Source organism: Antennarius striatus, chromosome 10, assembly GCF_040054535.1.
Source record: "Antennarius striatus isolate MH-2024 chromosome 10, ASM4005453v1, whole genome shotgun sequence".
Taxonomy (NCBI): Eukaryota; Metazoa; Chordata; class Actinopteri; order Lophiiformes; family Antennariidae; genus Antennarius; species Antennarius striatus.
The window spans coordinates 16,060,001-16,085,093 of record NC_090785.1 but is presented as its reverse complement, the minus strand read 5'-3'; the positions used below and the strand labels follow the sequence as shown (position 1 = coordinate 16,085,093).

Genomic DNA, 25,093 nt, shown 5'->3' with positions numbered 1-25,093 from the left:
TTTTGCGAGTCAGGTAACCATTTTCTAATAGTGAAAGTTTACTTGATGTTGACATATCAAAAACAATAAGAGTAACCGTAATTTAAAATGTATTTATTGCTTAGAGTCTAAAGAGAGTCAACACATACCTATCATTTATTATTCTCAAACAGGCAGGAGCATGCCATTTCTTGAAGTAGCTTTATTTATGAAAATGTCTTTCTCTACATGGAATTAAAAAGTTTATATTTCTCTATCTGTAATTTCTATTTCATGTTGAACTCCATTGAACTAAGGACACCAGTGAAGCACATCAGAGTGCAGCATACTGCTGCAATGCACTGAACACTGCATCTTTTCATCGATTCATCAGCCTAAAAATCAAGTCTGAATCAAATCGACACCCCACGAATCATTACTGTATCAAATCAGAAAATCATGATACCGCAGCTGCCTTTTAAGACATTATTTTAACTGCAGTGAAGCGGAGTTGCACTGCAGTCAATCAATAAAGAGACACAAACACTACCAGCACTGTCAAATATATTTATCATTTTCTCCAGATACATTTATCTTGAAAAAACCGGAAAAGCTGCCATCCTTTGATTACTGAGATGAAGGAAGTAATTTAACAGTCCGGTAAATTTTTGATACACAATGTTGCACATATCCGGACAAACAAACTCAAAATTATCCCCAACTGAAAAAGGCTGCCGGACAAAATGTGAGGATTTCTGAGTAGAGTCTAAACATATGTCCTGGGCCCCAACGAGGACCCCGGGATGGAAAAGAGACCCATCAGTCACAAAAAAAAATGTAATTACATAATGACCATCGAAACTCCAAGTGGAGCCCGGCGCCACGCTCAGCGGTTCGAGATAACAACCAGGCCAAAGGCTAAACCACTCAAAACAGATTCATCAAGTTTTTTTGGCCAGGTGAAGTCATTCCCGGGCGCAAACACTGGCAAATAACAGTTAAAGTCATCCGTCAGCCATTGAGCGCCTTCAGTTCAAGCATGAACAGTTTGTGCCCCCACCAGCACAGACAGCAGCCAAGGACCCCATGAGATAGCCTGGAAAAGCTGTCAGACAGAAACCACATCAACATGGGCTCCCTCCTTTTCATGTCACAGTACCACCCACAGACAGGGGCCAGGAAAAAAGGCCACGGCTCTATCCCACACACCACGTGCTCTAAAATAGAAAACTACCCTCCTTGGGAATAAGAACGGAGTTCAAATAAAATGGCCCTGTGTTATCAACCAAAACTAATCCTTAGACTTCAATAGCAACAGACTTGCTAAACCAGAAACGGAATAATCTAAGTGTCAGAAAAATATAAAGTTTGACAATATAATTCCAAATATTGCAGCTCGCCATATGAATTCTTCTATAAAAAGCTTTTTTTCTTTATTTTCTTTTCTCTTTTGCATTCATTGCTTCAAGTATCACAACTTAGTGAAAGGAAGGAAAGTTACTGAGAACACGGTTTGTTTGCCATCCCTCCTCCTCAACTTAGAAATACCAATTATGATGGATAGCATCCTTTAAGATATCAATCACGGTATAATGTATATCTCCTCCTCTCCTCTTGATAGCAAGGCTGTCACAGTGCACTTCTTCATAATAACCTCTTGTTTCTCAATGCACAAAAGGGAAATCAATGCGCTTAACATTTTCCGGGGTTACTCGATTGACTGTTCCCTTCCTCCTCCCTTTGCCTATTCAGAAAATCTTGTTGAGACCTTGGCTCTAAATCAGCTCTCTTTGTTGAACACAAAGGACCTCTTTACAGCCAAACCATCGACCCTTTTGATAGACAGTCTGATCACACTGATCTATTTCAAGCTTGATCACTCCCCATGAAAATTATTTTCTTCTCCAATAACTTTTTTCAGTGCCTTTTTTCCACAGTTTCCAGAGGAACTTTGTAAGCATTCTGGGTAATGTGATATAATGCCTGAGCAAATCCTTCAGCATCACCTGTGTCTCCAGCAGGCTACCCCTCAGTGACCCGTTGTTCTGAGGGACGACGATAAACAGGGCAGCGCCAGCTTATGTTTTCCTGGTGGAAGACAGATAGAGACAGTGGCAGTATGGGATGCTGGTTTCATTAGTAAGTATTCATCTGAAGAGAAAGTTCTATATTTAAACTCGTTGAGCCTGAAAACTTTGTTCTTGACTCTGTGGCAGACTTTTTTCCTCCCCGTGGCATCCCAATCCACCCATGTGCTACACAAACTTCTTTAAATTGGTTTGAGTTCCAGTTGATTACCTGTTAAAAGTAACCGTATGGTGAGAATGAGAATAGACTGTGTGTCTTCAGATGAATTTCAACACGTAACAGGAGGTGCAATAAAACTTCAATAGTGTTTCTAGGAGTGGCAACAGAGCTCTGGTTCCATTTATTCCATTGTTCTTTCATAAAATCCATAAATAGTTTTAATCCTGGAAATAGGCCACTGCTGGGTCAGATGAATATTTAACCCTCAAGGTTTAACAGTCTAATTTTATCAAATATTCAAATCAAATATTTATAGGGTTCTTCACATTCCAGTCATCTGCAGTTCTCTTTTGTGACAAGTATTAATACATGAGGAAAATAAGAATTACACCCTTACACAATCATTTCAGTATTGTAGACATTGGGTGGAAATATCATGAGTAATAATAAACTATTAATTTTTTTTTTAAACTGTAGAAATAACAAACTGGTAATCGTTCAGATAATTGAGATCTCTTTAATGTTTAAAGATTCATTGTCGTTGACAGTCACAACAGTCGTTTGTTCACTTTCTTCTTCTTTTTTTTTCCAAAGCCAACCATTCACATTAGGAGACACTGTGTGTCAAACACCCTTTTCTTTCTTTCAGTAAGCGTACAGCGGCGATCGGGGAACCCCAATTCCGAAAGCTACTGATTCACTCGGTGGAAATGTAATTTGCTATACTTTGTTCAGTAAGAGTTATTCTAATTTAGTCTAAAATGTCTTATCTGGTAGACTTGTCTGCATGCTAATGTCAGCATGTAACCCAACACACCATGCAGTCCTGAATGTTAGAAAGCATAAGGAAGCTGTAACGTGACTGTTTCTTTAAATCAAATTTAAAGTAAAACTATATTGATTGCTTTAAATTAGTGTGAATGTCGTAAAAAAAACTAAGTGAGAAGTGACTGATCTATTTCAAGCATTCTCTCTTTTGTTTAAAAAAGAACCCCGTGTCTGTGTGGGTTCTCTCTGCTGAAGATATTGTTTTGTTTGTGAATCAAACATGTGATGCTCATTGCACTTGGTTCATAATTGAATCTTCCGGATCCTGTATTTGGTATAAAAATAGAACAAGAATGACGTATAATAGTTTACAATGCTGGAAATTCCTCACTTGACATGACTCTCTTTGTTGAGAAGAATGGTAAGAGCAGGAAGTATATGCGTACCATATTTCCATTAACCTGTGGACGTATATAAATTCAGTCTCTCTGTTCCTCACAAATCTTTCCAGCAATTCGATAACACCTAGAGACAAATGTGCACTGACAAAACCTCAAGAAATCCTCATAAAACAAATGAAATGCCACGGAGGTCTGTCCTTACTACAAAACAAATGATCTGCTGCCCAGACTGTCAATAAGAGAGAAAGCAGCTGTGGATCAGGATGCAGAATCCACCACTCCACTGGGTTGACCTTTCTGGACTGAAATGCACTCCGTTCCTCATGTTCTCCTTTCTCTATCACACATATGGTCACACATAACATCACTAACCTCTTCTCTTTTTTTTAATTTATTTTGTTTTCCTATACTTTCCGTCCCACACACAGATGAGATCATCGGACTGATTTCATTCCAGCTGTTATGGTTTTAGTGATCTGGCAGACATTCCAGGGCAGATCACAAACCCGTATGGAGCCTCTTGCCCAGCCGTGTAACAGCTGCAGAATATCAGTCAAGACGCTCGTACAAGGACACCAGTCAGTCTCAATTCAGTGTAAATCTGTTCAAAGAAAATGTATGTATACGAGAAAGAGAGAGAGAGAGAGAGAGAGAGAGAGAGAGAGAGTGTGTGTGTGTGTGTGTGTGTGTGTGTGTGTGTGTGTGTGTGTGTGTGTGTGTGTGTGTGTGTGTGTGTGTGTGTGTGTGTGTGTGTGTGTGTGTGTGTGTGTGTGTGTGTGTGTGTTCTGATTATTCTATCAAAGATTTTGCCAACAACGTAACTGACAGAATCACAAGGATTTAAGACATGGGATTTATGGTGAATTATTCCAACTGGTTGGAAAACTTTTCCCTCCAAACGGGAACCATCATGCTCCCAGCTTTAACTATCTGGCGACCTCTAGCGGTGAGATGTGAACACTACACAGAAGAGAACTTTCAAACTTCTTATTCTGGTGAGCTTGACTAGAAGCCTGAGTAAATTCAACTGTGAATATTTTTTTTTATACCTGAATATGTCTTCATCTTTTTCTCCTTCCTCTTCAAATTATGGAACAAAACCTCATTTCAAAATTATGTTTTGAAATTGAGTGTTTAATTTAGAAAAAAGTCATAAAATGACTGAGCTAATAAAAGCAGTAATTGTTAGAGAATGCATTGCTTAACATTTGAACACATTAAATGAGCTTAACCTGTTGAATGGTACGCAAATTTCAGATACAAACTTCCACTTTGACCATCTTTGACCATAACCATCTGCAAGATCATTGCATCAAATTCCAGGATATTTCTAAAGAAGAAAATGTAAAACATCTTACAGAAAGGTCAAAAATAGCTACACATGCACATGACCACCTTGAAATAAAAAGGACATAAAATATTAGATTAGAACCATAAAGGTCACTAAACTAAAACGAAAACAATCAACCACTCAAAGTGGTGTGACCAACAGGACTCAGATATAATTATACAATACAAAAATGGAATTATTCATTTCTATACCCGCTATATCCACTTTTGCTGGTTGCGGGGTGCTGGAACCTATCCCAGCAAACTGGGGGCGTGAGGCAGGGGATTTCTCCGAGCGCAACACCAGTGCACTGCAGAAGATGGAATTAATAAATACTAAATACTATGAAAGCCAGGAGGTCCCCGTGGTAGAAAGAGAACTAGGGCCCATGGCTCCCTAAGTGACTCCATGGGACTCCAGGATCAGCTTCTGAAGCCTCCGTCCACAAGAAAGTCCGAATTAGTCCAATCCTGTGCAGAAGGAGTCAGGGCTTGTTTGAAGATCTAACATAACCACAAAGAGAACGAACACTATAATTTAATAACTCTTTGACATAGAGGGCCTTGAAACAATGTTTTCTCAGAGACTGTTTAGAGAAAGGTTTCTTCTCTGAAGGTGTTGACTCACACCTTTCATCCTTCCTTTCAGAACCCATGGATTGTAGAAGTCAAGTGTTTGAAGTTTAGTTTACATTCCACACTTTTATTTTTGTATTTTCTAACAGATCTTTATATGACTTATTTCATTATCATCTTTGTCTACATCTTCCGTCATTATCTGTGAATCATTTATAAAGGTGACCTGAACATAAAATACTGTCATTTTTATTTTCACCTCAAAAAACTCTAATTTCAATATTTGCCAAGACCATGTTGAGTTTGACAAGAGTCAGAAAATCAAACATTATTTGAATAGCTGAGCAGCCTTTTAGTTTTGGTTTCACAAAAAAAGGTCGTACCACAGATACGATGTGGGTTTCTTCACTGTCTGCCTGATTTGGATTAAAATACCCTCAAATTAAGCAAAAGTTCAACACTTAAACATTCTGTTTACACTCGTTTCATTTAAAGTTATTAAAGCTCCAAATAGTAGTTATTTTTTAATTTTGGTGTAAAATGTTTTATAATCCAGTTTAATCAGAGTGACGGTTGAACGTCTTTGATGAAATGAACAGCCAGTTATGTAATTATGACACGTCATCATTTGATTTGATCACTCAGACATGAATTCAGACAAACACAGCTTGGATTGTACGTGATTGTTACAGACATTAAAACACACCACAGGGGTGTAGACAGGTGTAGGTACGTATCTACGGAGATCACTGTCCTCATTTCTCACTGCAAAAACAGAACACAGCATAAAAAAAGATTCAAAATCAAAAGCAAATCCAGGCAAAACAGTTTATCGCAAGGTACATTATTTTAATTAGACTTTCAGAACCTTCAAATTTCCCTCATATTATAATATATTGCCAGAAAAAGAAGCAGACATGTCACTGCTTAATATACAGGAAGAAAATATTATGTTATAATGCTAATGAAATGTAATGGATCTTTCAAATCAATTCCTATATGCATTAAATGTTCATCAAATTATTGATGATGTTTTACGTATAGAAATCATTTATGCTGTGAGGCGATAACGCTAGTCACTGCACCGCTGTATATGCAGCCTATAATCCAAAAGTCAGTGTATAAGAAACTAAAGAAAAAAAAAATCTAAACACAAAACACTGTTAGTATTTACTGTCAGTATTTTGTGTCAGCTGTTAGTATTGTTATACAACCCTTTATGTAAATGAATACGAGGGTATTCTGGAAACACAAGTCAGCGGGGCTGCTGCTGACTTGATGTGAGGAATGAACTGAGGTTCTGGTACACAGGGATGTGAGGCTCTCCATCCCCATTGGTGTGGGCAGCATGCTTCCTGTTTTTATCTTAGCCTGGGGCCATTTCTTCAGTGGAGGATATTACTCCCTACAAACTGTTCATCACGTACCCCAATATCTCCAGGATCACTGGTCACAATTTAACTCACCTTAATGCAGCTTTTCTGAAGCTTCTTGGCATCTTAGCTTTGGCATTCATCGGAGGTTCCTGGTTTTCTTCCCAGGTATGATCTTCATTTTCAGGTGAGCTGCCCAACATAAACTAATATTTAAATCTGCTTTGATTAACACGGTGTTACTTAAAGCTTCCAGAGGCAGTGAACAAGCCTCCGCATTCTGGCATCCATCAAAACAAGCACCCAATGGGCCTGCATGGGTGATAAAACCGTGGCCATGGACGAGTCTTTTGAGGTATAAATAGTCCTTTGAGGACGTTTCCACATCAAGGTATTGAGATTTTACTGACCAACATTCAAGTCCAAACAACAAAATCCCTCAGTAGAGTTGAAATTCCAGTCAGTGGACATGGGGAAAATGATTCACTTCCTAAATAGAAGCTATAAGACTTGAGGTCAAACAATTTTTATTGGTTTACATCATGAAGATGTGAACATGCATGCTTGTATATCTACAATAAAATACATTTTACACAGTACAATAGTGTCTCGATAAAAATAGTGTTTTATGATGTGTTTGGCACAACTTCACATATAGAATAAGGAAGGACCCTGTCTGTGTGGAACATGCATGACCTCCGCTCCTGATCAGACTTCCACCCACTGTCTGTAAAAACATGCATTCTAGATGAATCGGTGATAAAGCTACCCACAGGTGTGAACGTAATTGCACGTTTGTTTGTATTAGCCTTGTGATGAACTGGTAATCAGAGCAGAGACAGATTCCATCATCACCACTGTATGAACATTCATCAAGAAATTGATATGTGGGTAAAATTTCCCATACGTTTGCACATTGTTTCAATGTAAGCATCCAAAAAATGATGGACCGAAACAGTATCCAGGAAACTGGCAAAGTCAAAATGCAAAAATAAAGGTAGGGAACGCTTGAGAAATAAATTATAAGAAATCACAACTCAAAATAAAAGAATGTGACATCAGTTATGAACTGCCAAACAACAGGAATCACACACACTAAATGCAGTGGGAGATGAGATGACAGGAAACAGCGAAAAACAGGCAGAGAAAACTGACAGGTGATCAGGTAATCACAAAGAACACAGATCCCGATCCCAAAAGACATGACAAGAGAGAGTACAAAAGCACAAATGTGAAACAAACAGTAGGTTTACAGGGCAAAACAGGAAAAAACATAACTTTCAAACTAAAACAGGAAATGATTAAACTAACATTATGGTTCAGCCTTCAAAATAAGACCCATTTTTAATTATTAAGCACATGACATTGTATTTCATTTTCTGAATCCAATATGCTGACAGATAATACTGCATTGCAGGTTAAATACATTTCCTATGCTCAAAACATCTAATGTGTTTGTCATTTTTACATCAAACATTCATCAAACAGAAATCAAATCAACCGTTGTAATACATAGTTGGGCTTTTTTCATCACGACATTTTCCAACCCATCAAGTTGGAAAAAAAAGTTAATTCACTTCAGATTGCATCTCAAAGACATTGTTCATCATTCTAAAACAAATGTTTAACACAACTGGTTTTACCCCTTATTCCAATAGTTTATCTGTTGACATTACCTACAGGATCAGTTACCTTCAGAGACATTTTCTGTCTATGTCAATTAATGGCCACAAAGAACAGCAATTCAGCTGACATTTTCAGGTAACTACAATTCATTTAATCTGTGAGGTCTGAATTGAATGGAACTCCGTGGCCCAGAGTGATGTTGTGATTACCATAGGCTCAGTGGATGAATACACACTTGAGGCCTTTGTGTGTTGTTCTGTTCTCTCCAGTCTCCTCCTACAAAGCATATAATATGGTTGATTATGTGACTGTAAATTGTCCCTGGAGTGAATGTCACTCTGTGTCATGCGATGCTCCTTATAGCCACAAGATGGCAGCATTGCACTAAATACAGTGAGGAGTTTCTGCCTGGAGAGTCAGTACTTAGGTCAGGACTCAGAAGCGCAGCGCATGGAGTGAAAAACTTATTATTAAATAAAGTGCAAACTATCTCTCATTCTTCCCCCTTGATTTTATTTTTCATGTGTTTTTTGCTATTTAAAGAATGAAAATTTACCTTTATGTTTAAGAATCTATGAGTAATAGATAACATTGTTTTTTTTTAATGTAGGTATCAAAGACCTCAGCGTCTGTTTGTGTCTCCCCCGTACTTAAATGGTTAACGTCTACATTTGCCTTGTTTTATGTCGACTCTAGAGCATATTGTTAGACATAAGGCTCATTCTCATAAGCATATGCCCGTTTTCTTTTCTTTTTTTTTTACAACTAGTCGTTTTTATGAGCCTTCAATTCAATCAGACCATTATTATCATCAGCACAACCTTTTGATTTACGAGAACATCTGGTGGTGGTACAGGAGGCGGACGGAAGCGCCTACAACTCCTTTCTGATAAGTCACTTCAAAATATCTAATAGAGTTGTAACTCGGGGGGGGGGGGGTTTAATAGCCTTTCCATATGTGGACACTTGAATGAAAGTCGTATTCACACTCTGACACACCTTAACACCGTTTACATGATGTGCGCATTCCTGTCTGTGAGTAATAAGCAGAGTTATTTCGCAAACCTTTTATGTCTGGGTGCCATGGAATTAGTAAATCGCAGTATTAACATGGCTGGATCATCTGGCCCCAACTGACATATCTGTTTTTGGATACTGAGACAGTGATATTTGGGCTAACAGTGTGTTGGGGCTGTAGGATATAAATATAAGCCACCTCAGGGGCCCGGAGCGGCCCGCATGCCGGCCAAGGCAGACGGATCGTGGCGAGAGAGAGCCGACCATAATCAAACAAATGTGCTGAAGGATAGTTTCTAACGTGTGTGAGTGTGTGAGGGAGTGTGAGACATTTTATGTCCACGCCGCTTTTATTTATCACTATTTATTATGTCGTGTACTCACGTGGTGCGGCGCTCACATTTCTCCTCCCACAGCAGGAGACATAAATAAACAGCTACAGACAATGATGAGATGATTGCGGGGTTGTTCGCTGTCAACCTTGACCGTCTATGGCGTTCAGACCTTACAGCTGGTTGAGACTCTTAGGTCTGCTTTCTGCAGCATGCGGACAAATTAGCGACTGAGACGCACCACTGCTAAAATTATAGTACAAGTCGTTTGGGATGAATACACTTCTGAAATTATAGAAGTCAATCATGCAAAATCACTGTTTAAATTCAGCACGATAAGGCTCATACTGCTGGTTAACTGAACGTCAGCTCTTCAGACTATTCATTTCAACAAATTTCAATTAAATCTAGATTTCCAGAGATTAAAAAAAAAAAGGACGATTCTTTAATTCTTTTCATTTCATTAGAATAAACCAAACGTTACAGTGAACAGATGGCCTCCTGAAGATCCAATTCGACAAGTCAGAAATTATTCTTTTATAACGCTGGAGCGCAGAGGAACACGAGGAGAGCTGGGATATCCTCCTGCAATTGCTGCGACTTACTTCCATTTTTGTAGTTTAACGCTTCTATAAGCAAACAGGCACATTTTTTCATATTTTTTGTTTTTTCTCCGTTATTGCATTCATTTTGGAGTATGTGCAGATTTCTGCAAGATTTAATTGTAATTCTCATATTGATTCAGCGTTTGATCCCTCAAGATTAATGTACCCTAATGCCTCAAATCAAATTGTAAACCGTCGGGGTCGCATCAGAAATGCGCGCACAGATATTTGGGGAGGATCTGAAACTTTCTTAAATTTCTTCTGCGTCAGAGCTTCTTCTATGAGTGAGCACTGGTGCTGCTCAGCGCCAGTGTGCAAGCTGTAAGAGGGAATACAACGGCCATATTTCACTTTACAGAATTAGCAGGTCTCTGTTTTATTAAAAGAAGGTTCAGTCAGAAAGAAGCATGTGTGCTGCTACAAATACAGATGGCCTTTTGTTGATGTTGTGGAATCTGACATGTAGGCCGACACATAAAGGCAACTTCTCCTCAGAAAGTTTCTTTTAATTCTCTTCTGCATACTAATGAGCCAACTATCTGTTTCATCTGAGAGTGGTGTGAAACAAATGATCAGACTCTGGTTTGTCTTGATGAGGACACTTTCCCTGCAACTCCAACAGAAAACAGGCGCAAAAAGACAGAACCATCCCGGGTCTCCTCGAACAAACTGTGTATGGATCAGTACTAATATCCTCCCCTGAGCTTGTAGCTGATCAGCTGATAGCTGATAGTCGTTAATATAATAATTGTCAGCTCTAAACACACAGACACACACACACACACACACACACACACACACACACACGCAGCGCGCACAGTTTCTGGTTAAGTGTCAGGGGCGGGACGCTGCGTGAGACGAGGCGGAGACAGCAGGCAGGCGGGCGGGCGGCGTGCTGGTCGGGTTGGTGGACAGCTGATTGTCCGCGCTATTAACTGTGTTAGGGCGGCGTTCCCGTTCGCCTCGCAGACCACGCCTCTATCACCTACTAGTTCACTGCTGTTTGGCATCCCAGAGATGGTCCAAAGTGATTCCTCAGGGAAGAATAGAGCGCAAATCACCCGTGCGGGGAGCTGACGAGAATCGGAGTTGCCCAGGACTGCCTCTTAATTGCGCGTAATCTTCCGTTTCATTCATCGGAGCAGAGGAGAAGACTTTGTAAATAAAGAACGGGAGCAAAGGAGGGTGAAACGTGTTTCATCTGCTCGATTTTCTTTCTCAGTGTGGACTGTTTGTTGCAGAAACTGACGTTTTCGGTTGTGTTTTTTTGTCAGCTGTACCTTGATCCGGAGGACTGTCGCCAACTCAGTGCAGCCTCTCATCCTGCGCTTCCCCTTTCATCGCTCTCACGTTGTTGGGGTTTTTTTTTTTTCTTCTTCTCAGAGCTGCTGCTTTCCCCTCTTTTTCTTCTAGAGTCGCTGACATGAGGTGCAGCTAACCCTGGATGCTGATAACTCCCCTTTTCCTTCCACATGTCGCATCTTTTGCTTACTTTGAGAAACACACACGCAACTAGACGCCAAGTGAAATAGACCACGCCACTTTGCTCCTCCGACAGTGCGATCAAACAGACATAAGAGGAGGGGAGGCAGGGGGGGGGAAAGGAGGGATCCGAGGAGAGGAGGATAGAGAGAGGAGAGAGGGTGAGAGAGATAGCGACACTGTGAAGGTGCGTTTTGATGTTTGGCATCCACGAGAGCATCCAGAGGAGTGGGTGTAGTATGAAAGAAGAGCCCATGGTGGCCGGGATGAACGCGGTTCGGACATGGATGCAGGGCGCCGGAGTGCTGGACGCCAACACAGCCGCCCAGAGGTGAGCCCGAGGCGGCCTTGGCGCTGCGATGACGCCGGAGCGTGGAGATCTGGGGAGGGGGGGAAAGCGCGTTTAAGGTGCGCGGTGTTAAAAGACGGGGCGGCTGTATCACTGGGGGGGCAGCCCGCGTCCCCAGAGGACAGTTGTTGGATAACCACAGTTCCTGCTGGCGTTAGAAGTTTGTACCTCCGGGTAAACAAGGTTTAACACATGCAGAAGGAGGCTCAAAGTGCTTCTGCACATTTCTGATCGGAGAACAGTCTAATAAAACGCACGTTTAATCTGAAGTGGATGTGATTAAATTTGATGTGAGGAAATATTGTTGTGAGTTTGGACTTGAGGTTTTATTCTCATCTTGATGGCTGTTTGTTTTCTTTGGTTTGATGGACCTCTGACTTCTTCACTTTATATTGAACGCATAATTTTTTTCCCCCCAGTTTGAGCGTGTCTCTTTTCTTTAGTCATAATGAAGTTTAAAGTAAAATATATATATTATAGCAGCAGCAGCCCTGCTATATAAGCAGCTCTTCTGTTTAAATTACGACTGTATTATACATTTAATTCATTCGGCGCAATATTTCCACTAATTTCTGTAATTAATTGTGATCAAACTGTAAAATACGTGTGCGCGCATTAGGAGAAACTGATTAATTTACAGCGAGGATTTATGCGATCATTAGAATCCACTCATAACCCAAGCACTAAGCGTCGCTCCTGTGGATTTTTAAAAGCAGATTTCTGTGTTGCATTTTCTTATGAATGAATTTATTTAAACTGCCTTCGTTGTGGATGGTGCTGGTTTGTGTTTGTGTCCGCAGCGGAGTGGGTCTTGCTCGGGCGCACTTCGAGAAACAGCCGCCTTCCAACCTCCGCAAGTCCAACTTCTTCCACTTCGTGCTGGCCTTATACGACAGACAGGGTCAGCCAGTGGAAATAGAGAGAACGACATTCGTTGACTTCGTGGAAAAGGAAAAGGTGGGTTTGCTCATCTCATAGAATTTTTTTTTTTTTTTCCCCTGCATGGGTTTATGATAAACTCTGTAAAATAAGTTTTATAGTGCATACATTTACTGGACTGACGCCTGACACAGTGCGCTGGCCTGTTAAATCAAAGTGATGGATCACCAGACGTGTGTTAACAAAGTGGCCAGACACACACAGCAGGGATCACGGCTCCTGATGGGCTTTTTACACAGTTTCCTGAAAGACTTACAGACTTCTCACTGTGTCGGATTTTCCTTATAATTACCAAACATTCGAGATAAATTTTAGACTAATTTACAGGAAGGTTAAATCACGCATCAGAGCTTGTTTACACCCGTAAGCTGCCTAATAATGTGAAGTTTAATTTTTGCGGTACATTATTGCGGATTCCTGCAGGTGTTGTTAGACAATCAATTAATCTTTTACCGACAAATATCATTTTTTTGGCCCTTCGATTGAGTGTAATATTGATTTGTTAGTAAGTGGTGGTAAAGGTGAGATTTACATAATTTTTTTTGTCTTTTTCCATCGTCGTGTTTACTGTTTATCAGATCCACTCAAGTCATTATCAAAAAAATTTTTTTTTACAATTGTTAAATGTCTATAGAGGCATTCTGAGCAAATTCCGCTGTATTAATTAAGAGAATAAACAGGTTTTTTAATTAATTTATTTTTAAATAAGAGTTTACTACGAGTTGACTTAAGAGAATAAATATTTAGTCAAAGAACAAAGAAGGTTCTGATATGAACCTTCCCCACAGTTCAATGGAGGGGAAGTGATTTGAAAATAATAGCAGTGACAGAGTCGTAATATTTTAATAATCTAAAAATACCAAGTTGTGGACACGCAGGAAAAGTCCCAGGAGGAGAAGGTTTCCTCGCTCTGACCGGGTGTGTTGGTTTAATTTTCATAGGAAACGACGGGAGAAAAGACCAACAATGGGATCCATTACAGACTTCAGCTCCTCTACAGTAACGGTGAGTTGAGTTTCCATCATTATTTATGGAAAATAACAAGAAGAAGGGATTAAATTATACGGATTATACGTTAAATAAAGAGAAGAAAGTCCGAAAAAAATATTTTTGGTCTCAGAATTATCGTTTTAAAGTTTGGTTGTTTAGATTTACATTTCATTCATGACGTTTAAACGTTTTTGCACCTTATTATTAATATCATCATCATCATCATCATCATCATCATTATTATTATTATTATTATTATTATTATTATTATTATTATTATTATTATTATTATTATTATTATTATTATTATTATTATTAACATTTGTAATTTCTCTTATCCATGCTGCCTGCAGCATTGAACAATTTAATTATATTTAATACCATAAAAAACCATGTCTGAAATTTCTGTAAATTTATAACAATTATGGAAAGCCCTCATTAACAGTTTGATCCCTTGGTGTCCATAAAGAGACTCACATGGGGGAGTTCTGAGGGAATAAACCTTACGAAATACTCCCATGGTGGTGAAAGCTTCGCCTCATTCTTCCAGTCTTTGAATCTTTATTTTGACCATGTCTGCCTCTGTGTCCCCGCAGGGATCAGGACAGAGCAGGACTTGTATGTTCGTCTCATTGACTCTATGACGAAACAGGTAAGAGGTTTGCAATAAACTACAGGTTCAAAGAATTAAGCTGTTGATACACACACACATACACACACACATACACACACACACATATACACACACACACAGCCTTTGCCATGCCTGTGTCTGAGGGCCTCAACTTCAGCCCAGCACAGTCGGCTTGATAAACGACCTGTCTTATACCTGTAGAATACATTTATGGAGGCCCAGAAAAGTAGAGGACATGTGTCCTCATACTCTACCTCTGCACAGCAGCCTGCAGGCGGGGTGGGGTGTGTGTTTTTATATAAAGTCAGGCAGTGCCTATGTGTGTGTGTGTGTGTGTGTGTGTGTGTGTGTGTGTGTTTCAGGTGGTGCAGTTGTGTGTATGTAATGTGCAAATATCTTGGTGAGGTGCGGAAGCTGTTGTGTGTTAGTGTGTGAGAGAGACAGTGATGCATGCCAGCTCAGTTTTTGAGGACCTTGACCCTCATTTCCTCAATGTGAAAGAGAGCAAACTATGCCTGAGTGTGTTACGGCCAATTCGATCACATAAAAAAATACAGAGCTGCACACGGAGGCTGGCAAACACGGATTTCTTTTTTTGGGGGGGTGTGAATTAGATAACGAGGAAAATAAGATGCTTCCATGTTGTTTTGATATCAGGCGCTGCGTGTTTTGCCAATTCCGCCTGTAGTGCCATTAGGCTCACAGAGAGTTTGCCTTAGAATGAAAGGAGTAAAGGGGATCTTGTTTGTGTGACTGTCTTTGCATGTTCATGGTGTGTGTGTGTGTGTGTGTGTGTGTGTGTGTGTGTGTGTGTGTGTGTGTGTGTGTGTGTGTGTGTGTGTGTGTGTGTGTGTGTGTGTGCAGAGTGATCACAGCCCTGGAGAGCATGTTGAATGGGTTTGGAGGGGTAACCAGACTAGATTTTTGGACGCTGTGCTGTATGGACCAGATGGTGCACTATACTCCAGTCTGGCAGTCCAACTGCTCACTGTACACGGCATATAAACATACGTGCATGCACTAACACATATGCAAGCGCAGTAGTACACACACACACACTCACACACGTGTGTGTGCGTGCGTGTGTTTCTCTCTTACTGTCTCTATCGGAACAGAGCGTTCCTGTTCAGGAGGACTGGATTCCCACGATACACACATTTGCCAGACAGACAACGCTACTCCCAGATGAAAGACACAAACACTTTTCTGTATTTTATTTGCCCTGCAGCATCGCTCACTTTTTCCTTTCAGCATGCCACAAAAAAAAAAAAAAAATCATAGTTATTTTAATTTTCTGTGATTTTCCTTTTCTTCCATCCATTTAGGCGATCGTCTATGAGGGCCAGGATAAAAACCCAGAGATGTGTCGGGTTCTTCTGACCCATGAGATCATGTGCAGGTAAGACAAAACACAAGCCAACTACAGCTATAGCTTGTGCCGGTCCATCCAGCGCTGCACAATCTGGATTGAGATGAATGTTTCTCTCACACATAGGTGTCTCTGTTGATGTAAAGAGAAGCACAGACATGAGCTGCACTGTTAAATTACAACAGAAATCTTATAATTTTCCTCAAAGTGGCTGGGAAGACAGGCCCTGGCCTATTTCTGTTGATAGGGGTGTGTGCATGTGTGCGTGTGTGTGTGTTTGTGTGTGTGTGTGTGTGTGTGTGTATACATCCCTCTCATGTTCAGCTAATTAGGACAAGGAAAAGCTCATTACTCAAACCCATCCTCCTTAGTCTGTGTAATACATGCAGTTTGCTGTGTCCTGACAGTGAGCTATGTGTAGAGGGGGACAGACTCACGTTACACACACACACACACACACACACACACACACACACACACACACACACACACACACACACACACACACACACACACACACACACACACACACACACACACACACACACACACACACACACAAATAGGTAAGTATAGATAGATAGATAGATAGATAGATAGATAGATAGATAGATTATTGATGGGTCACATTCATGACAATCAATAACGGCATCGTGTAGCACGTGAGATCCTTCTGAGCCTTTTAGACATAAATGTTCGGTTACATGTAGAGAATGGCTCGCGGCCACTGGAGCCACTTCCTGGTTATCACAGAAACCAATTTAGACCACTTGTTTTCATTCGCTGCAGGAAACGCTCCAGATCAGAAATGTGATCTGGCTCTCCAAGCCTCCTGTCCTGGGGGACTCAAGAAAGTATAAGGGGGGAGGGTCAATATCGCTCCCCCCTTTCTTCCACTCTCTTTTGTGTCTTTCTCCATCTCCTCCCACACACACACACACACACAGTCGATGCACACAGGTACGCACAGACATGCAAAGCATCTACACAGACAAGCAGACATGGAAGGAGAGGTAGATGTGATGATACTTTTTCTTGAGGGGGGAGGAAGCTGGGGGAGTTGGCGGCACACAAGACACTCTTACATTGTGGTGCAGTCAAATGATTCAGAAAGGACGCGTCACATCAGTATGCAACCCCCTTCTACCCAGCATGCACTACTCTCCAGGTCCAGTGGGACCACTCTGTGACCCACTTCTGAGAGAGAGGAAGAACAAGAGAGAGAGGCGGGATAGAGGGAGGGGACGAGCACTGAGGAAAAATAGAGAACATAAGATGTCTGGGTGTGTGATGTCTGACAGAAATGGAGCTAACCTGAGCCCCGGAGCCTAATTCAAGTTTCTATCTAGCCCCATTCAAGCTCATTGCTTTTGTGCTTCTCCTCCAAACTTTTCCTGAAATCACCCCGCTGATCTCCCCTACTGTAGCTCCAGAGCCCCGGTCTTACCTTTCAAAACCCAGTAGAAATCCTATCCATGCCTTTCTTAAACTCCACTAAAGTCCCATGCCCTTTCACTCCTTTCTTTTTTCCTGTAATGTTCACCTGACTTCCTTCCCCCCTCTCTGTATTGTATTTTACTTTCTCTGTTGCTCACTTGATGCCTACTAACTCCACTTTGTCTCTGCCCTTCCCCTCCTTTACCCCCTCTCTTCCCACCTCCGTTCAGTCGATGCTGTGATAAGAAGAGTTGTGGCAACAGGAACGAGACCCCATCAGACCCTGTCATCATCGACAGGTAAGTGAACCTTGTCCTTTGGCCTCTACTGACGTGATGTTTGGTGTCATCGGCAACACAAATGCAGCACGATCACTGAGGATGGGAATAAATACGGATGTGTGCCGAATGCAGGCAGCAAATGTTACAGAAAACATGCAATAAATGCAAATTGGGACACAATTCTGATGAAAAATATTATTGACGTGTGATCGGGATGTAGACAACCTGTGTATGTTTGTGTGTGTGTGTGTGTGTGTGTGTGTGTGTGTGTGTGTGTGTGTGTGTGTGTGTGTCTGTCTGACTGTGGAGGTGAACCGCGGTATTGAAGCTAGTGCTTCAACTCAGACTTACATTTACACACACACACGCACGCACACACACACACACACACACACACACACACACACACACACACACACACACACACACACACACACACACACACACACACACACACACACACGCACACACAAGAGCGTCCACCTTTCTCCTTCAGCTATAAACCATCTCTGACCACTAGAGCAGCTCTCATGATTTACAGTCAGCATGAAAAAAGAAAGGATTTTCCGTCGGCGCTGCGTAGCAGGGGCTCATACGTAGGTTGACGTACCGTGTAAAGGAAATAATTTGTTTATACTTGAACAATTGTCGGAGCGTGCCGTTTAAAGCTCCTCACAACAGGACAAGGGAGAGATTTTGTGAGCAACAAACTGTCCACATCAGGTGAAAAGTAGTGTCATGGCTTTGTCAAGGTTTATGTCTGATTTAAATTTGTCACGTCAAACAAGTGTATTTGTGTGTGTGTGTGTGTGTGTGTGTGTGTGTGTGTGTGTGTGTGCGTGTGTGCGTGTGTGCACGCGCATGTGTGTTTGTGTGTGTTAATGAGGCATTGACCTGTGCTATCTGATGAACACAGCTGTCCTTTTCTCGCTCCGAATTTCACCTGAGTGTGTGCATGTGTGTGTGTGTGTGTGTGTGTGTGTGTGCGCCACCCTCTTTCCGCTCCAGTGAAGCGGAAGGCCTCACCTCAGCGCTCCCTGAGACAGCTGCACCCCACCACGTGGCCTCAGACAACACGTCTGCCCGTCACTCTGAGCCATATTTCTGATTTCTGTTTCTCATCTGCTCACTTGTTGAGTTTCTCACCGGTGCTCTCCATCATTCCTGGGGTTTTTTTTTTTTTTTTTTTCCCTTTCCTTTCGGGTGCCATCCTTGGTCGCAGTGGTTAAACTTTACTTCCAGTTTGCCACAGTTGGAGCAGAGCCATCTTGGCAAATCGGGCTGAGCTACGCTGTGAACAACTTTCCCACACTGAGCATGTGTTGTGGTCGCTCACAATTCCCCTGACGCACCACGGCTCAGGTGTGATGGCAGCAGTAACGAACAACAAATTAGAACAGGGGGATGGAAAAACAACAGCGATATCTCTGTTTTCCTCTGCAGCAAAAGCTCCTCATTCTGGACAGGAAAATAGGTCAGATGAGTGGAGAGCGATTTGAAGGGAATGGGGGAAGGGGTGGGGGGTGTCTTGTTTTAAAGGCGGGACACACATAGGGAATAAGGAGAGGAGGGTTCATACGTTTGCTCATTTAGTACCAATATATTTTTGGCAGTTGTAATAATCAGGGATTCATAAACAAACAAACAAACAAACAACCGTGAGGGTGAAACTGACTCAATTACCACGAGTCCCCCCTCCTTCAAATTCATAAAGAAATACCATCAGCAGCCCCTCTCCACCCTTGAAGTTATTTAGTTCGTTAAATAAGGGCTTGTTAGCCCTCTGCTGTTTTGCAGAGATGATTAGATTTTACAGCCCTAATTAGCCGGGCTAGCTCTAACTCTTCTGGAAGAGTAATGGGTCTGATTGCCTCATTAGCTCTCTCTCCTTAAGACGGGAGAAACAGGCCACTGCAGCAAAACCGCAGGAATGAGGAAAAATGAAGTCAGCTAATGAGAAACTTATTTGATTGTTAGGAGAACAAATCTGGTACAGTGAGGTTGAGCGGCGCTCTGGGTACTGTACTTACTCTCGCACGTTTTTTTTTGTGTTTTTTTTTAATCTAACATCCTGTCGCAAAGAGACTTTTAGGAGGGGAGGGGGGGGAGGTGTTAAAGCAAAGGATTACTTTAATATTTGTTGTTCTTGAAGATGAAGTTGAATCAGACCTACCCCACAATCTGCTTTCCTTTCATGCTTTTTTTTTTTTTTTTTTTTTTTTTTTCCGTTTCACAATCACATTAGAATATGTGATCGACTCAGATCGGTTTCAGGAAATCTGCATCTCTCTTTTGGGGGGGGTGAAGACAAAACATTTCTCTCATCCCATGACTGTATAATTTCTGAGGCCTTGACATGACATACCTGTACTTGACACTGGACAGGGATAAGCATCCGAAAGGTGAGAAGCTCCAGCGTGCCTCACTGCGTCCTTCCCCAGGGAAATGTGAGGTCTGCTTCAGCCTCTCAGAGAGGCTGGAAAATATTAGGGAGGCCCTTAACCCCCCCCCCCATCTCCACTTTAACATCTCGTTTTCTATCACCCCTGGTTAGCGTGGAGCTAATCATATGCAGTCTCTGCTAGTCAGTCCACTGCGTCCCTGGATGGGCCTGAAATCACAGACACATTTCCCTGTCTTCCCTCTGCTTTTTTTAGTTTACCTCCCCACAGAACTGGTTAATTTGTTAATTTATGGACTAACCGTTCTTGCTTTGGGGGGGGATGACTATCCCTTTGGCCCCTGGCGTCCTTGTCTTATGCCACCTGTGTCCCGTGGCCCTTTTCCACCCATCCATCTCCCTCAGGCCTGCTGCAGGGTTTCCCACAGGCAGGGAAAGCCTCTCTGGTGGGGAGAGTGAATCTCTGTGACCAGAGATAAGGATCCACTAGATATCCCTGCACATCCCATGATTCCTCTTTCCAGTCACGGTGCAGGGAGGGATGGGTGGGTGTCAAGTTTACTTGCAGAGATAATGTTATTTCAGGTTTCTAGCTGTTTTGCCGTGTTTGTGTTTGCACACACTCCTGCAGCCTGCCGTTGATGTGCCCCATTTCCTTGCATGTGTGTTTGTGCTTTTGTAACTGCGTCGATGTTGGTTATTTCCTCAGGAGTGTGTGTGCATGTGTGTTGATAGAGGTCATTTCCTGGTGAGTGTGTGTTGTGTGTGTCTTGAGTGAAGAATGTCAGGCAGGAAGTGCTCCTCCCAGGGATGATGATGTCATGCCTGACTGTTTCCTGTGCTGTGATCCAGTGGAGAGAAGTGAATCTTAGTTTCAGTGGCTAGTTAGTGCTGGTCCACCTCGACCTGGTCGGTTTAGTTTTTTCCGACACTGTCCAAACTTTGCTGATTTGATTTTTGAAACTAATGCGTATTGCTACACTTGTTTGTCCCCCTATAAAGTTGGGAACCCCCTCATTGTTTTGGTTGTTATGTTTAGATGCACTTCCTGGGGTGAGAGGTCATGTGTTGCCTTGGTTAGGCTAACGTGCACTGGTGAATAATGTATGTCATTGACTTTGTGTCAGCCCTGCCAGCCCCCCAAGCTGAGCCCACCCATGTTTAATTCATCCATCTCGTTTGTGTGCATGCGTGTGTGTATGCGTGTGTGTGCGTGTGTGTTTGGAGGTTTGTGTGTGTGTGTGTGTGTGTGTGTGTGTGTGTGTATGTCATTTAGAGGCCCAGTCTGCACCTGTCCAGCTATTAGCCCCCTTCTCATTTGCATTTGATGCTAATGTGGTTTACTGGCAGCGACTCAGCTTAGTTTCACTTTCATATCCATTACAGTGATGGTGAGAAGGTGGAAACACACTCACAGAGCAGATATCCTACATTCCTCTGTATCAGCTGATTGGTCTGGTGTCTGGACACTGAAGGCTTCAACATCACTACTTTATTTACTTTTATATTTCTGGGATGTGTTCTATTTTATTCTTTAATTTACCTCATTTCCTTGTAGTTTATTTCTTCGTGTGCCTTCACATTCATCACTGGATATAACTTTCCTTCAAAGATACAGAAAACCTAGAATGAGACCCTGAGATTTAATCAGACTGTGCATCACTTTTCACTGCTGCTCCTTTCCTCTTTAAAAGACTTGTTTGTCATGTTTATGAGTTGCTTTTTGCGCATTTTTAAGGGGGAACAGCAGTATGAGATATTATGGAAGGTTTCGCACCGGCCAGGAGCCGGTGTTGGTGTTTGTGCAGGGCTCTTGGGCAAAAGGGAAGAGTTGCTGTCTCATCGATATGCAGGCAGAACTCCCCCCCCTTCAGGTGCTGAATACCTCACAAATGTGCATCGCATATCCACAGACAGTATAAGGACAAACACACACACACACACACACACACACACACACACACACACACACACACACACACACACACACACACACACACACACACACATCACCCTCGGATAAACCTGTACGCAGCACACAAATACATATGCAGACGCATATACGTGCACATTTAGGAATCCACCAGCATGTAAAAGTACACACACACACACACACACACACACACACACACACACTGACCCACAGCTCTCTCTGCATCTGTTTGGTTGTGTTCTTTTTTCCCCATGATACCCCCCCCCCCCTTACCAAGGCTGGAGCAAAACGCAGCCCCTGGGGACAGACGGCTGTGCTGATTGACAGCAGGGAGTTTGGAGGTCGAGTAGCCTCAAAAACGGAGCTGCCTCTTCCTCTCTCATCCAGACCTCCAGCACCCTCAGCCCCAGCAACTGGCTCGCTTTCATTTGCACACACCTCGTGAAAAAAATAAATAGAACCATGTTGAGAGTAAACATTAGTCTGCATTTGTGAAATTTGATGTTAAATTAATGCAAGCTGTTTTTGTTTCGTGCTGAGGAAACATTGTTGAACGCAGTAGAAATAAGATTTTGTAAGGCAAGAAGTTTTCATGTGCAGTCAGTTGTTGTGTTTAAATTCTCCCCATAAACTAAATAGAACTGCTAACAGACTTTATAGGTAGTTAAACTGATGCTTCCCAGCTGAACACAGGTAAAAAAAAAACAGACAAAAAAAAAAAAGTTTATTAGAGCACATAAACTGTAATTTACAAATGGTAAACCAGTGAAAAAGTTCTAGGTTTCCTGACGTTCTTTGGCAAGAACTACCGTAAATAGAACAAGCTCTATTTTCTCCACAAACTGCTTTGTCATGTGCTGCCTGACCTCTCCGCTCTCCTTGACCGTTCCCTCTGCCTTTGTGTCAGCGTGTGTTCTGTTCCAGAATGAAGGGTTTCGGACAGCCACATCTGACCCAAATGAATAGCGTCCTACTTCTCTGAGAGCTTTTTAAAGACATTTATAGTGTCAGACATTGAGAAACAGAGCAAGTAGGGGATTTAAATAGAATGAAGATATATTTAACGTATGATATGTCTCCTGTATGTGAGCGTTTGTGCGGTGTTGCGAGGGAAGAAAGAGTAACGTGTTCCGGGATTCAGTCAGTGACTCGCCCTAGAAGATGCGCTCAATTTGCTTTTCAAATGAGGCATGAAGAGCGGGAGCGTGCGCCGCTTGGTGTGATGCTATAAATTCGGACGTGCATGGTTATGTGTGTGTGTGTGTGTGTGTGGCAGGAGCAAAGCTTTGTTTTCTCAATGCTCTGATGTATGTGGACAGTCTAGCACAAGGCTCACTAAGTGCTCCTTCACAGCCGATGTGTTACACGGCTGCCCTGTGCTGCTGCTCGTAATTGAATAGACACACCAGCTCCTCTCGGTGAAGGATACTCGGGCCTCCTCTCCCAGCATGCTCAGCCACTGTGTCAGCGAGCAGCATCGCTTCCAGCTGCCCCGATCCCAGCCCTCGCTGATGATTCATTGTTTGCAGATTTATTTCTGCTAAGTGAGAATACAGAACGTATGCTTTATGTCACTTCCCATCAACCAGCTTCCGTCCCGTCCCCCTCCTCAGATGCTTTACAGCGGGGTCCGTACCCCAGGATGTAGGTCCAGGTGTCCAGGATGAGTGCCGGTGACCCACTGTGCCCGAGCGAGATGTATATGGCCTGTTGATTGTTTTCCATCAATCTGTTCAGGAAGAATGGATCACTGACTCGGCGCTGTGAGCGGCGCTCTCGGTTTCACACACCACAATAGAAGGAAAACCCACGCGACATAGAGAGGGGGGGGGAGACAGGGAGGGAGCGATATGGAGTGTGATAGCGGTGAGACTGCGCAACATGCTTCATGTATTCTGATTATTCCATAAAAGATTTTGTCCTGTATGATTCACAATGCAACTAAAAAAGCTCGAAAAGCACCTACGTAGGCAATTTAGTCCCCATATCGTTATTTTCAAGTTCAACCTTTTCATATCTGCTCCTGCTGCATGTGAGTTCTATGACATTGAGCTTGAGTCGTTTCAGCTGTAATGTTTTAAAGACAAAAGGGAATCTTCAAGGAAGTGTCTCTGCCGTAATTAAACGTAAAGCAGCCACGTCAACACGCAGACAATTTACGGTCACCAGCACCCTTCGATCAAAGGGACGATATATTCTTACGTTCTTAATATATTCCTTTTACTTTGCATTAATCATCAACAAATGAGACCTGAGCACATGTCACTGTTCCACTTCAAAAAGGCGAGCACAATTTAAAGGCCTTTGTTTGTGTTTATGTAACTGATGAGGGGAGACAAAGTAAGGCGTAGGCAATCGACTGAGACACTTTGTTGTTTTACACCGCCTCACCCCCTCTGTGTGTGCGCTGCTAATGTTGTTTGTTTACTGAGCGGCTTGACCTCACTGGGAGGAATGTTCACTTTTCTTCTGCTTCTCCTTCTGTGTTTGCGGCTGTGATTTTTCTCCATCCGTGTGTCTCTCGTCTTCATCTCTCCTTTCTCTATCTGCCCCTCCATCTATGTGTCTTTTTCTTTGGTCCTCCCACTCAAAACTCCAGATTTAACTCTGAAGGCTTTATTTCTTTCTTTCCTTTTTTTCTTTTTTTTTTTGGTTAATCACACTTGGAATTTTCCCAGCGTTTGATCGCTCTTTCCTCTGCAGCGTGTTGTTCCTGGATCTCTACATGCCACGCAGGAGAGAGTCACGCTAATTATCCCAGTTATTGGCTTCTCCGACTCAGAGCCTGTGATTTACATGAGGTGACATTCAGTTCAAACATGCAGACCTTTGCAAACTTTTTTTTTTTTTTTTCTGGAAAACAATTAACAGGACCACTTTTTCCTTGCCTTCTTCCTCTATTTTGCTCATTACACCACATCCCTCGCTCTCTTCCTTTGGCTATTGTCTTCACACAAGCAGAAAAGATTTACTGCTAAAAGAGTGAAGGGTGTGCAAGAAGGTGAAACGGTTGGTGTTTTTTTCCTCTGTCGTAAGTGATTCCTCG

At 42.2% G+C, this 25,093-nt stretch overlaps 1 protein-coding gene across 4 annotated transcripts in view; it reads left to right on the top strand.

Moving 5' to 3' along the window:
- Window positions 1-10,906: 10,906 nt before the first annotated feature.
- Window positions 10,907-25,093, top strand: part of ebf1a (EBF transcription factor 1a) — a 53,326-nt gene continuing 39,139 nt past the window's right edge. Inside the window, exons 1-6 of one of the 4 annotated variants that reach the window (XM_068325266.1) lie at window positions 10,907-12,045; window positions 12,864-13,020; window positions 13,944-14,007; window positions 14,589-14,644; window positions 15,952-16,025; window positions 17,663-17,731. In XM_068325266.1, coding sequence (XP_068181367.1) covers window positions 11,912-12,045; window positions 12,864-13,020; window positions 13,944-14,007; window positions 14,589-14,644; window positions 15,952-16,025; window positions 17,663-17,731 — 554 coding nt within the window. In that variant the 5' untranslated portion in view covers window positions 10,907-11,911. The remainder of the gene's footprint in view (window positions 12,046-12,863; window positions 13,021-13,943; window positions 14,008-14,588; window positions 14,645-15,951; window positions 16,026-17,662; window positions 17,732-25,093) is intronic. The other 3 variants (XM_068325267.1, XM_068325263.1, XM_068325264.1) reach the window with 3 other exon arrangements.